Source organism: Pipistrellus kuhlii, unplaced genomic scaffold, assembly GCF_014108245.1.
Source record: "Pipistrellus kuhlii isolate mPipKuh1 unplaced genomic scaffold, mPipKuh1.p scaffold_m20_p_7, whole genome shotgun sequence".
Lineage (NCBI taxonomy): Eukaryota > Metazoa > Chordata > Mammalia > Chiroptera > Vespertilionidae > Pipistrellus > Pipistrellus kuhlii.
In genome coordinates this window covers 50,488,501-50,503,903 of record NW_023425573.1, presented here as the reverse complement: position 1 = coordinate 50,503,903, position 15,403 = coordinate 50,488,501, and the positions used below count along the sequence as shown (strand labels likewise).

General features: G+C 36.8%; 1 protein-coding gene across 5 annotated transcripts in view; it reads left to right on the top strand.

The window, feature by feature from the left end:
- GPD2 (glycerol-3-phosphate dehydrogenase 2) overlaps nucleotides 1–15,403 on the top strand; it is a 149,998-nt gene that overhangs the window by 82,076 nt on the left and 52,519 nt on the right. For all 5 annotated transcript variants that reach the window (XM_036420733.2, XM_045575638.1, XM_036420734.2 and 2 more), the window contains exon 6: nucleotides 175–338. In XM_036420733.2, coding sequence (XP_036276626.1) covers nucleotides 175–338 — 164 coding nt within the window. The remainder of the gene's footprint in view (nucleotides 1–174; nucleotides 339–15,403) is intronic.

Sequence of the window (15,403 nt, the reverse complement as noted above, 5' to 3'; positions counted from 1 at the left end):
CACAGTTCAGCTGAGCTGGTGTCAAACACAGCAGCACAGTTCTGTTTCTTTTGCAGTCCACTTCTAGACATATTTTGCTTTTCTTAAATGAAATATATCTAATAACATAAAATGGCATGCCGTGATTGTTACACACTGTTTCTAAAGAAACCGTCTCCCCTGTTTATGCTGTAGGTGGTGGCAGTTACCTTACTACTGGGTAGGAATCAAACTATACGACCTGGTAGCCGGCAGTAATTGCCTGAAAAGCAGTTACATCCTCAGCAAATCGAGAGCTCTTGAGCATTTCCCCATGCTTCAGAAGGACAGGCTGGTAGGAGCAATCGTCTACTATGATGGTATGTGTTTTTTTGTTTTGTTTTACAAGGTACTTTACTCTCACTCATGACCCTTACAGTATATTTTTAATGAGATAGTTTTGCATTCTTCATTTTAATGTGAATCTTACACAATATAAGAGGAACACACCCACTCACCATCTTCTCTAATACTAGCTAAAAACCTCCGCATTGTGTTTTGCTTTTCATAGGTTTAATTTTGCATTTTTCTTTCCTGCTTGGATTTCTACTTTGTATCTTATGGTTGGTTTGGTCCATTTTCCCTCATTATGAATTTGGACCCCCGCCTCCATGTCATTTAATATGTTATATGCTTGCCAGGGACTACTTGCATTATGAATATATTATAATGTTGAAAGGAGCTGAGAATCTGTTAGGTTTTCTAGATGAAACCTCTATTTTGAAGGGGTTAGAAACCAAGAGAAAAATGCGCCCTGGGCTGAAATTGACATGTTCATAGTTTGCACAGGACACAATTCTTGAACATATAATTTATGATGAAGGTGGATGAAAACTGCATTTATTAAACCAACTCCTCTGTTCTTATTATTTTATTGCTGTTGGATGTTTTCTAATAGTGACATTATTTAGTATCCATTTGCCATGTGTTCAATGTTCATTTTGTGTGTGAGCAATATAATTTTGTATATTTCCAGATGGATCACAATAAACATGAAGTAAAAACAGGAAAAGCCATTTCTGAAATTCTTTATAGTTTTAAAGGGTGTGTAGAATTAGCAAATAGTCCAAAGATGTTTATTTACAAGGAAATAACTGGATATAGATATTGTATTTGTTCAAAAAGTCTTTGAAATTTTGTGACACAATAGGTTCTGTAGTTCAGTGAGTTTTTTAAATCTCTATTATGTGATGTTTGTATTTCATGTTAGGTATTTAAAACTCTTTTTTTTTCTAAGTATATATTATTGATTTTGTACAGAGAGGAAGGGAGAGAGATAGAGAGTTAGAAACATCGATGAGAGAGAGTCATCAATCAGCTGCCTCTTGCACACCCCCTACCGGGGATGTGCCCGCAACCAAGGTACATGCCCTTGACCGGAATCGAACCCGGGTCCCTTCAGTCCCCAAGCCGACGCTCTATCCATTGAGCCAAACCAGTCCTGGCTGTATTTAAAACACTTAGTGTGAAAATATTTATATATATTTAGGAGGCTTTGATATTTATGTTACTTCATTTTATAGGATATCCTCAAGACCACCCCGCCTCCCCCCATTGTTAGGTTTTTGAATCTACTTAGCTGTCTGTTAGACTTTCACGTGTGAATACAAAAAAATGTATGTGCAATGGGGACAAACTCAAGAAAATATCCTAGGTGCAACATTAGGGAAATGTTAAGGGTCTTAGACAAACATGAAAAGCTAGAAAATTCACAGTTGACAGTGCCCATCAGTATGTGAACACCATGGAGGGTGCAGGGCACTTACCTGCACTTTTGGCACCCTTGATGGAACCTGTTCATTATGGACAACCTTAACTGTGAATTTGCTTTCTCAGCATCAGACCCTAATGCTGGGCCACTGTGGTTTACTGGGTGATTACATTGAAGAAGGTTTGGCCCAGGAGGCGTAAGAAGGCGTTCTACTCATCCTGACGTGGAAGTGTGGTATTCTTTGCCTCTTCCTCCTGCACAGACGCTCTAAACTTGTTCCTGTGAAGATGCTAACTGCTTTCACTGTTTTAAAAAAAATAGATATTTTATTGATTTTTCACAGAGAGGAGGAGAGAGCGATAGAGAGCTAGAAACGTCGATGAGAGAGAAACATCGACCAGCTGCCTCTTGCACACCCCCTACCGGGGATGTGCCTGCAACCAATGTACATGCCCTTGACCGGAATCGAACCTGGGACCTTTCAGTCCGTAGACCGACGCTCTACCACTGAGCCAAACCAGTTTCGGCTGTTTTTGTTTTTAATGTGTACATATCTGAGTCTCCTGAAGAGGATTCTTAGTGGATATCACATCTGATTTTGTGGCATCGTGTCTTACGTTAGTTTTAATATTGTTATGAATTATAAATTCTTTTCAAGTGTTTTTATTGATTTCAGAGAGAAGGAGAGATAGAAACATCAATGATGAGAGAGAATCATTGATTGGCTGCCTCCTGCATGCTCCTCCCCCTCCACCCTCCACCCCATCCAGGCTTTGAGCCCAAAAGCTAGGCATGTGCTGGGACTGGGATTTGAAACGTGATCTCCTTCCTGGTCCATGGGTTCAACCATTGAGCCACACTGGTCGGACTAATGAATTTAGATTCTTAAAGGGAAATCTATGTCACATATGCAAAACAAGAACAAAAACAAAAACCTCCCACAAAAACAAACAAACAAACAAAAAAACATAACCCTATTAGAATCAAAGGGGATAAAAAATTTCTTTACTTTAGAATTGGCTTTTACAGTTTGTTAAGGTTGCAAAATTGAGTTTAGCAAAGATTATCAAAAAATTTAATGATCATTATGAAAATAATTTTATGTTGACATTTAAAAATTTATTTTAAAATCTAAAGTCTTGACTGGAAAGGGTAAAAATAATTATATTCTGCTCCTTTGAAATAGTTTTCTTTTAATCCTTGTTCAGAAATGATACAGGGCCAACTCTGTCACTGAGTTGTTCAGTCATTAGTTAAGTTAAAACAAGAATGTGAACCAAAATGTAGTTCTGTGGTTTCTCAGCTGTGCTCACAGATAGGACAATTCCTATCCATTGTTTTCCGAACATGGTGATGAGCAAATTAAATGTCAACATGGAAATCAGGTACAAAAGAGAGCATATAAGAAAGGAATTAAATGCAGTAAATATACGCTTAGAGAAAGGAGGAATGCCTTATCCCTTGATCAAAAAAGAACATTAGCCGAGACCGGTTTGGCTCAGTGGATAGAGCGTCGCCTTGGGGACTGAAGGGTCCCGGGTTCGATTCCGGTCAAGGGCATGTACCTTGGTTGCGGGCACATCCCCAGTAGGGGGTGTGCAAGAGGCAGCTGATCGATGACTCTCTCTCATCGATGTTTCTAACTTGCTATCTCTCTCCCTTTCTCTCTGTACAAAATCAATAAAATATATTAAATAAATAAATAAATAAATAAATAACATTAGCAACCTGTTACCAAAGTGTTTCAGAGGAAAAAAATAACTTTCTGAACATTTACTTTTGCAAACAAGGTCTAAAATTGTTATTTATAAGATAAACTTTTCTTAACAAGAAAAAAATAATTCTCCATAACTAACCATTATGAGATGTAGTAACAATCATCCAGATATTGGGTCGGCAGCTAAGTAATTGCGGATTTTTTAAAGAAAATCAAAGACAATTTTTTTATGGAACTAAATAACTTTATTCTGTAATGTATTGCCCATTTTGATCAATGACCTTTTGCCATCTTTCAGGCAGCATCATAATCCCACGTTCAAAAAACTTGTGGTTTTTATTATAAAAAAACTGAATCAGGTACGATTTGACATCATCATCATTATTGAAATTTTTACCATTCAAGGAGTTTTGTAAAGATCGAAACAAAAAGTAATCAGATGGTGCAAGGTCAGGACTATATGGTGGATGTGGCAAAACATCCCAACCAAGCTCCATTAATTTTTGCCGAGTGACCAAAGATGTGTGTGGCCTTGCATTGTCATGATGGAATACAACATCTTTTTGATTTGTCAATTCGGGCCGCTTTTCTTCAACTGCATTGGTTAATTTCGTTAGTTGTTCAATGTAGACATCAGAATTGATCGTTCGGTTGGGTGGTAAGAGTTCAAAGTAGACAATTCCTTTGTAATCCCACCAAACTGATAACAAAACCTTCTTTTGATGAATATCAGCTTTTGATGTTGTTTGAGTTGGTTCACCTGGCCTGCTCCACGATCTTTTCCACTTGATATTGTTGTAAACAACCCATTTTTCATTGCCAGTTATCAGTCGTTTTAAAAATGGATCATTTTCATTACGTTTCTTTAGCAAATCGCAGCTGCTAATGCGTTGCGTTAACTGTGATTCTTTCAGTTCGTGAGGAACCCATGTATCGAGTTTTTGAACATAGCCAAGTTGTTTTAAGTGATTTTCAATGCATGTATGTGATACATGAAGCTTCTCTGCAATCTCACGTGTTGTACTGTGACAGTCCGAATTGATTATTGCTTTGATTAGGGCGTCATCAACTTCAACTGGACGACCAGAGCGTTTTTCATCTTTGAGTGAAAAATCACCAGAACGAAATTTGGCAAACCAATTTTGACACTGCCGTTCTTTTAAGGCTTCGTCACCATAAACAGCACATAACTTTTTATGAGCTTGGGATGCGTTTTTCCCTTTGCGGAAATAAAAAAGCAAAATATGACGAAAATGTTCCTTTTGATTTTCCATTTTTCAACGAACGCCAAACGAAAAGTACAAAACAGATCAAAAAACTTTTTTTACTGGTTAACAGCTGAATAGCCAACTATCAAATAACAAAATGTGTTTTACATTTGTACTATGTCTGCAAACCTAAAAATTCAACTGAAGCCATATATGTGTGAAACCCGCAATTACTTAGCTGCCGACCCAATAGTTTAAAAATGCATTTGAGCTTCTTGATATAACTTTTTTTAACTTAAAAAATAATTTATTGAGGTGAAATTCATGTAACAAAATTACCATTTTCAAGTGAACAGAAGTAATATTTATAACTCTCATCTTAGGAGAATCTTGATTATGATAAAAACTTAAAAAAGTGGCACAAGTAATTGAAAGAACTTTTAAATGTTACCAGAAGTTTTATGAACAAAAGAACTCTTATTAGTGATACATTAGACAGTCACATCAACACCAATGAAAAGTGAAATGTAGGCGTATGGAAATATAGTGACATGGACTAGAAGACATTGTCATTCACTTGGACTGATGGCTGAAACATCATCATACTGAGATGTTGAGCTAGCTGAAGATGTTCCCTCTGAAGTATGAAATGAACAAAGGTAAAATTTTTTTTCTTAATTACTCATAAGGATACTTCATCCTAAATAAATAGGAATGACCATTGCATATGATTAAGGCAAAATATATTCCCTCCACACAAGTCCAAAAGGTCATAAAAGTAATTCCATATTTTTTATTTTTATTTATTTATTTATTTTATTTAAAAAAAATTTAAATTATTATCTTTGTACATATATCATTGCGCACACCCCTCCCCCCATACTTTCCCTCCCTCCCCAGAGTTAATTCCATATTTTTAAAAATGTAGTAATTATAGTGGCTGGGCTCAGCAAAGGTATGATCCATTGCCATGTTTTGTTGTTAACTGCTGAAAACAAACTCACACATATAGAGGAATAGCTACCTTTTCCTTTTTTTTTTTTCTTCAGTGCAGACAAAGTAAATGTCAGATTTCTCAGTAAAATCCCTATGAAATGAAAGTTGGAATAGGAAGTGACATACAAGCTTGTATTTTCTTCTTATATTCTGTTAGAGGAAACATACAGTCAGCTCACTGGTTTTCTGACTGAGACATGTCCAGCTGTTGCCTCTCTGCTCCTTGCCATCTTCTACCAAAGAGCTACCAGCTGACCCCGGCCATGGCCTTGACCCCTGGTCAGGGGTTCACCAGACAGAGTGTGTGACTGATCTAACTCGCCCAAGTCAGCGAGAAGTGGTGAAGGCCTGACAGGCCTGGGTGACTTGTCCGCCTGTGAGATTTAGTGAACCAGCTGTGGAGAGGAAGTAAGTCTCCTCAGCACCTATTTTGTCTTCCTCTTTCAACTTTTCTTCTCTCTCCCTGTTCCCAGAGGAGATAGATCTTTGATGCCACTCCTCTTGGACTCCAGTCCCGATTCAGTGCGCAAAAAGTGAGATGTAACTAAAAATCATTAAATATTTGAAACCATTAAATCCCCCCATTAAGCTTCCCTAAGATACAACTGGAGAACAAAATTATAGCTCTAAATTCTTTCTTTTGAGAGTCCAGTCATGGACACAGAGAGTTGTCTGTTATTTCCTACTTGATAATGCCCTCAAGTATTCCTTGTGCACCTATGAAAACGGCAACCTACAAAAAATTACATTAGCTTTCCTAATGTAGATAAAAGTTGGTTATATCCATGCTTCAAAGGGGGAATTAAAACCCAGGCATTGTTAGAATATTCATTTTTATTCCACCTTAAGACTCACAGCATACACATAGATGGATTCTGCTGGCGAGAGAGCAAAGCTAATTTAATCTCTGGCTCCCCTGAGGTAAATGTAGTTGATGGTGCTGCCCCTGCCCCAACCTCAGCTATAATCCCTGGCTCCTGGAGGTAGGAATGCACTGAAGTGAGGAAAATTCTGCAGCAGGATATAATGATCCAAAATGACAGGGACAATAATGACAATGAATTTCATGTCTCCCAGTCATGGGCTGGAGATGCTTGACTAGGCTGACTTACACAATTAAATTGTTACAGGTACAGCAGGAGACGCAGTTAGCTGAGTGCTTTGGGGAACGATGCCTCTGGCAAGAGGCATATTGTGGCATTCAGACTCTTTTGTCAGGAACAAACTATTGCTCCTCTAGGCATGCACCTGCAATTGTACACTTGAATAAAGAAAGCCCGGGTTAAAGACAAGTCTTTTAAGGTGCTGATTTTATCTGCTTTGAAAGCTTTAAAAAATTAATTATCCAATAACAGAAAGGTGATAGTTTTTGGTCTCACTGTTTTTTGTTGTTGTTGAAATCCTGGAACATAAGTCAAATCTAAAGTCGGTGCTTTTAATCCTCATTTACATTATATGCAAACAGCATTGTTGAACTAATTGGGTGTCATCTACTTTGCATATGACAGACACATTAGTTCCTTCAGAGGAATTGGAATAGGTTGAATAAGTAACTGAATGATGTGGATTTACAAACAAAATAGCAGCGCTATTACGCAAGTTTGGCTACCTGCTTCTTACTGCAGTTCTTAAAAGTGTATCGCGACCTCTAGTGTGGGCCTCGTGGGTGCTGCTTGTAGGAAGAAGATATTAGAATTCCTTCTTACATATACTTCTATCAATATTAGAATTCCTACTTAGATCTATTTTATCCAATTCCATTTCAATGTCCTTTTATGTGACTCAGTAGTTCAGGAGGTCATGGTTTGATTCCTGGTCAGGGCACATGCTGGGGTTGTGGGACCAATCCCCAGTTGGGTGTGTGCAGGGGGCAACCGATCAATGATTCTTTTTTTTTTTTTAATGAGGATTCATTTATTTGCTTTCATTTCCAGATAAGCAGACATTCATTGAAGTTAGTGTTTTGAGAGAGTAGCAAAATGCCACAGACACGCCCAGCCTTATAGAATTCTCATGAATGGGTCCCTGTGTCTGGATGGCAGTGAGATGGATTCCCACTGTGGACCTGGCTTGTATTTGTCCATGGCTTAGGATACGGGGGATGATAGGACCAGCGGGTATGCACCCTACTTCCCAATGCTGCGGTCAGGGAGCTGCCCCTCGGAGGCACGCTGTGGAGTGGGATTGGAAGCCAGGTTCACCCTGTGAGCGCCATCCGCTCTCTGCTTCAGGTGTACGGCACAGATCTCTCTGAGTCCCAGGCGTACGTGACCACGAACTAACAGATTTCCGTGAAAAAGTGTTTTGAGTTCCAAACTGCTGGTTTATAATGACCTTTTGGAACAAAACCTCTCAAAAGTTGAGATGATTCGTGATTGCGCTTGCTTTGTTTACCTTCTCATTTAACTGCAGATGGTGAGATTCAAGGCTTCTCAATAGCTTGGGCTCTTTTGACTGGCGATGGTTTGACTAGTGACTATTGAGTACATACATGTCTCTATTTTAACCTTCATGGTGGTTTCTCTGAGAAGTAGAGTTGTAGTAATTTTTTTTTATTTTTTATTTTTTTTATTTTTTTAAATATATTTTATTGATTTTTTTTTTCCCCCCTCCTTCCCTCCCACACATCCCCTCCCTCCCCAGAGTTTTGTGTCCATTGGTTGTACTTATATGCATGTATAAAAGTCCTTCGGTTGATCTATTATCTCTCCCAGATCTTCCTCCCCTCCCCACTGTAATTTGACAGTCTACTTGTTGATATACTGTCTCTATATCTGTCTCTTGGTTCATCAGTTTATAATGTTCTTTATCATCCACAAATGAGTGAGGTCATGTGGTGTTTCTCTTTCATTGATTGGCTTATTTCACTCAGCATGATGTTCTCCAATTCCATCCAGGTTGCTGCAAATGATGAGAATTCCTTCTTTTTTATGGCAGCATAGTATTCCATTGTGTAGATGTACCATCGATCAATGATTCTTATCATTTATGTTTCTTTCTTTTCCTCTCCCTTCTTCCCTGAAATTTAAAAAAAAAATAAAAAATATATATATATATAATAAAAATCTTGTTATATATGGTTCAAAATGTCTATAACATATAAGTACAGGAATATATATACACACACATATAATGATACTGACAGGTGTTTATAAATAAACATCCATATTGAGGTTATATGTTGACATTTACTATACTTTTGTAACACTCGACTTAATTTTTCTTTTTTGAACCACTGGATTGGTAATCGGTCATCATGTTATGTTTTGGTAACTGACTAATTTTACTCTTATCAAGATAGATGTATTCAGTGAGAAGAAAAATTCCTCTAGAAGAGTAAACATTACCAAATCCCTTTCTTCATTTCTCAAGGTCCAATTTCTAGGAAATTTGATGGAGAGGTGTAGGAAAAAACAAACCCAAAATCTATTGACAAAGAGGGTTTGCTATCTTGGGAACCTCAAAATTATCAAAATTTGACATGATAGATTAACACTTATTTATTGTTTTTATTTCCATCCTAAAGTAAAGATATAATAAATTTATTTTAAAATGTAAAATTCTATTTGCCAACAGTTTTCCAGGCTTCTTTTCACATTTTTATTATTGTACATACTGAGGTCAAAATTGCATAGATAATGATACATACAAAAGACTATAACATATATACACACACAGCCTTCTTTTTTTTATCTTATGTAAATATTTAAAAATTGTTGTTTAGTTTTATTTTTAAACTTTGTAAAAGTATAATGTGATCAGTCATATAAGGTGATATACACACTTTGGAAAACAATTAGGCCCTCGTAGTAAAGTTGAGCATGCATATTATTCCTCATGATTCAATAATTCTCCTACTAAGTTTATGCCCCAGAAAAGCATACAAAGTGTCCACCAGGAGATAAGTACAGAAAAGTGCATTGCAGCACTGGGTATAATTTCAAAAGAGGAATAATTCAAACATCTACCAAGAGACAAATGAATAAATATCCTATAGTGTAGTCACAATATGGAGTAAAACACAGCATTGAAAGTGAATAAATAAAGCTGACGTGAACAACACAGATGAGTCTTAGAAAAAGAATGTTGAAAGTGCCACAAAAACTTGTCTCATAATTGTATCACAATCGTACGTGAGAACTGCTTTCCACAGTATTGTAGTGCAGTTGAAACAATAATATGGAAGCAGACGCCTTAGGCTTACAAACTTTATTGAGTTTTCAGCCCCACATTCCACATTTATGACTTTTTTAATAATACCTAACTCATAGGTATTTTATAATACCTAACTCATAGGGTGTTTTGATGTTTAGATGAATTAATAAGTGTAAAATAACATTATAGAACATTATTCAGATATTAATAGCTTTATTGGGGTTAATTTTATGGGTAATCTACAGTATATCAAATTCTTCTTTTCACGAAAATGTTCCAAAGGGAAGCATCAGTTTCACTAATGTCCCTTTATACATTTGAAACCTGCAGCTTTCCCCAGATAAGTTTGTAAAACATTCTTAGGAAAAAGGAACATGTGCAGATAAACAGGTTCCATGTAAATATATAATCTTTGAAATTTAAGAGTTAGAAAACATACATTCTAAAACAACCTAACTCTAAAAATTTCCATCTCTTAGACACTGATTTAAAACACATTTGTTTTAATAGTTCTCCTTGCCCATATGCAGTTTTACACATACATTAAATGTATAATTTTTATCTTGAGTTCCTACTATCAGTTTTCCATTGTACTTCTTCTCTTGTTTTCTGTGAGTTACATAAATGAATCTGACATTATTGCTCATATAGCAGGCATATTTTTTTTTTTGCCCCCGAATGTTGCCTTTTTGCTATTCAATCTATCTGGATACCAACTAATGCTAAATGAAGTTTGACATGTACCCCTAAGAAACAAAACTTATAAATTGTGGCTTCAAAGAAAACATTGAATAAATAGGACACATTTGTGTCCACCCAGGCTAACATCTAACATATGGTTTAGCTTCCTGATGATGAGGCAGAGCAAAATAGCCTCTAGGAAAGTTTACAATTGTTTATTGCTCATTTGACTAGCATGTATTAAATGCCAGGCTTTCATTCTCTCATAATTAGTTCTATTAAAGAAAATGAAAAGCACTAAAAAGTAGATTTGATCAGGTGTAGGATACTGAGAAGGTAGTCAGTATCATATTATGCTCTGTATATAAAGGCTTAAAATCAGTGCTAAATCGACCAATAGTAGGGTTTTTATGCATAGAAGTTGTTTGAGCATGTGGTTCTGGTGTATTTATGTAAGTTATCTACTTCTCACTGTTGCTAGTTGACCCTTTTTGAAAAGATGTAGGATCAAAGGCAATTGCTCTTGTATTACCCCTTCTCTCCGGTTTACTCACTCACCCAAAATATATACTAGTATTTATGGAGCTCCTGCTATTTTTCAGACATTGTGTCTGGCCTTAGGGCTAAATGCAGTAAGTACAGAGTTCTGAGCTTTCGAGTTCTGAGAGAGTTCACTGCATGGATGCCAAATCTTGTGCCAAACACATGGTCCCCACTACCAACAATGTTTTACATTTGTAGAGCAGTGTATAGTTTTCAAACCATTTTTCCTCCATAAATTATATTAGTTGACCTTGCTCAGCATGTATGTTGGAGTGGGATATTATGATCCCTGTTTTAAAGGAAAAGGATATCATAGCTGAATATTTGGATCAGTATTTTGGATAAGTGGGGATGTAAAAGTAATTTTTTTTTTCTTGGCTAAAAAGGAAGATTTTTTTTTTTTTTTTTACAAAGTATAGATTTATAACATTATGGCTTCTTGAAGTCTGTCATGTATTTTAACAAAAAACTGCAAATGTAATGAGATTAATAAAATGAACTTCCCATTTCAACACAACACCTCATGGTTTACCTTCATCTATACTCCTATCTACTTCCTACTGTCCCTGGATATTTTATCCACGAATATTTTAGTTTGTATCTTTAAAGGACATTTGCTCTTTAAAATACAACCACTCTGCCAAAACCGGTTTGGCTCAGTGGTAGAGCATCGGTCTGCGGACTGGAGGGTCCCAGGTCCGTTGGTTGCGGGCACATTCCCGGTAGGGGGTGTGCAGGAGGCAGCTGGTCGATGTTTCTCTCTCATCATCTCTCTCCCTTTCTCTCTGTGAAAAATCAATAAAATATATTAAAAAAGAAAGAAAGAAAAGAAAGGAAATGACCATTTAAAAAAATAAATAAATAAAATACAACCACTCCTGCCGAAACCGTTTGGCTCAATGGATAGAGCGTCGGCTTGGGGACTGAAGAGACCCGGGTTCGATTCTGGTCAACGGCATGTACCTTGGTTGCGGGCATATCTCTAGTAGGGGGTGTGCAAGAGGCAGCTGATCGATAACTCTCTCTCATCGATGTTTCTAACTCTCTATCTCTCCCCCTTCCTCTCTGTACAAAATCAATAAAATATATAGATGTTTGACACTAATTTCTTAATATCAAGTCATGTACATATGTTCCCTGTAGTCTTCTAACCTTACTCCTGATTAAAGAAATAAAAATCAACCTATAAAACAAACAAAATCTTATTCAAGGTTCATACACACACACACACATACACATCAATTCATTCCTTCTACCTAATAGGTTTTCCATGTTTTCCTTTGTTTTTATTTACCAGTTTTTGGTTTTATTTACCAGTTTCCTATATTTCTTGGTCATTGGTAGTTAGACTTGCTCCATCAATCTGTTGCTGTATAAACTTAATGGCTTCAAACGCCAGTGTGCTCAGTTCTGAGGATGGATGGCTCGGCTGGGTTTCTCTCTTGGATCCCTCTCTGGTTGCAGTAAAATGGCAGCTGAGGCTGGAGTTTTTCTTGAATGTCTAGCACCTGAGCAGAGAAGGCTGAAGCAGCTTGGGGGTTCCGCATCTGTCTCACTGGGTTTTTTTTTTTATATGGCCAGGCTGGACTTTTACGTAGTCAGACTTTTTACGTCGTAGCTGGCTTACCCCAATGAGTGTACCAAGAGACCAAGGCTTAACTGCAAGTCTTCTTCTGACCTTGGAACTTATAGTAGTCACTTCTACCACATTCTGCTAATTAACGTGAATGAAAGCGGCAGTCTAGGTTTAAGGGGTGGGACAATATAAAAGCAAGAAAATAGGCATAGTTTATTGGGGAGACATCTTTGTTGACTAGCTACAAGGAGTTTGGGTCTCAAATTGTTTTTAGCAAAAACACTATGTAGTGTTATGACCTTCTCTTATCCTTTTTTTTTTTTTTTTTTAAATCAGTCATTATAATCATTGCCTAGATCAATTAATAATATTTCATTAGAGAGCAAGAGGTTACAACATGCTATTTTCCTAACTCTCTTTCCTTCTTTATATGTTGGATTTCTTATAATGTTCCTGCATCAATTCTTTGCCTACCTTGTTACATTTTGTATAAAATGTTAGGATAAATGCTTGAGTCTTTCCATTAATTGTTAGTTTTTAAAAAGAAATAGTTGGTTTTCCAGTATTTTCCAAGTGTTATGAGAATTTTTTTTTAAACTACCAACAAATATAAAGCATATTTAGCGTATGTCAATTCATTATGTATTACTGTTCAAACTGTCCTATCTCTGGCCTATGGGCACCTCCTGAGGTTGGCCCTTTTAATATGCTGTCAGTGGTGGATGATGACTTCTGTGTTATCTGGTATCACAAGTTATGTCCGGGCTCTTCTTGAAACTTCCCTGCCCTAGACTTGGAAGCAGCCATTTCTTCAACAAGCTTCGTTCTATTCCTTCCTGTGGGAGATGGTAATCAGAGACCATAATCTCTTTGCCGTGGTGTTCATTGCTACTGATTGGTCATTATTTCTAGGCCTTAGAGTAGAAAAAAATAAGAAAAGTGCTTTGCTTAAAGAAGAAAAACATGCCCTGGCTGGGCGGTTCAGTTGGTTGGAGCATTGCTCTCTACACTAAAAAGTGCTGGTCTGATTCCTGGTCAGAGCACGTACCTATGTTTTGGATTCAATCCCAGTCAGGGCATCTGACTGATGTTTCTCTCTCACAGTGATGATGGAGAATCATTGATCAGCTGCCTTGTGCACATGCGCTACTGGGGTTCAAGCCTGCAACCCGGATATGCACCCTCAACCGGAATTGAACCCAGAATCTTTCAGTCCGCAGGCTGATGCTCTATCCATTACTTTTATTATATAGACTTTAAAATTAGTCTGAGTTGCAAATCCAAATTTTTATCATTATATAAAACATGCTCTGATTTGTTTAAATTTGCTGAAACCTAGTTCATATCATCTGCTTGTGTTAAACGGCAATCTGCTTAGTCAAACTAAATGCTCATGTTAATTATAACGATTTAAAGAAAAGATGGGTCTGCTTTACATTAATAATACAGTTATATACTTAGTAAATTTTATCTTTATATTAATGGTACATTTAAACACATTAGATAGGAATCTAATTAATTATAGTTTACAGTCAAGGTTTAAAGCGTTGAGGGATTTTAAGCTTTTGTTTTAGAGACGTTAGGAAAACACAGCCCAAGAACTATAAGCCATATTTAAATGTGCTGCACACTGAAGCTTAAGGTAACAATGCAATGTGTTTGTCTTGAAGTAATTTTCCTTCAGAAATTTGATATCATGGATCACATTCGGAAAAGCAGGGAGTGGGAAATATTTGCCACTGGGATGTGGGAAATGGAAATAAAAAGCTAGAATGATTTTTTAAGGAACTGATTCTCTTGCTACTTGATTGAGAGGCAATATAATGCCTCATGTATCTGTTGGCAGAGTCTCTAGGTGCCCACTGATCTTTCCACTCTCGTGTGTTTTCTAACATTCTTTTGAGGGATTGAGAGAGTCTTTGCTCAGATAAAATTATTTGAAAGAGAAGAAACAGAGAAAAACAACAACAGTAGTCAAATCCACTTGGAGTTTTGTATATACCACACAGCAGCTTTCTTAGTGTTATGTGATTCCAGGCTGGTGTCTCACCTCACAGGAAACAGTAGTAATACAAACATCTCTTCATAACAAAGCGCCACACTTTAGTGTCAATATCTGTTCTACAACCAACCTTCGTAACGTTAAATAGAAAAACTGTGAAAAAAGTTATTGGTACATAGTTCTTATAAACAGACCTAACACCTTGGTAGATTCTATTCGGTGGAACCTAATGGGCCACTATTTTAGACTGAATTCCTAACTGTTTCATTTTTACTATTAATACTTACTCATATCACATTTCATATTAGTAAAACACTGCTTAGACCATCATGTCTGCCCACAGAATACGTGAACCACACAACACCTGCTTTAAAAAAAAAAAGCCCCCTCAGTTCTGCCTATTAAAAACACACACATCATAACTGACTTCCCACACTACTTATATAGCTGCTGCTCCTTTATTATCCAAAACCAAATAGATTCTTGCATTCTGGAAAAACTGTTACCCATCTGTAATTTGCTACCTATTAGGAATAATAAGTCTTTTGAACAGAACATGATAAAACACACACACACACACACACACACACACACACACACACACACACACCGTGCACAAGAATTAGATGAACAACTATCAGATTAAGAACAAAAACAACTTGTACTTTATGTCAGTAATGATTACTACACAACCCTGAATTAACTAGGAATAGGTAGCACCAAAGCCTCGCAGTAAACCAGAAGCTCCATATTTCCCAGGAGTTTTAGATCCTTCTAACTTTAACGGGATGGATGC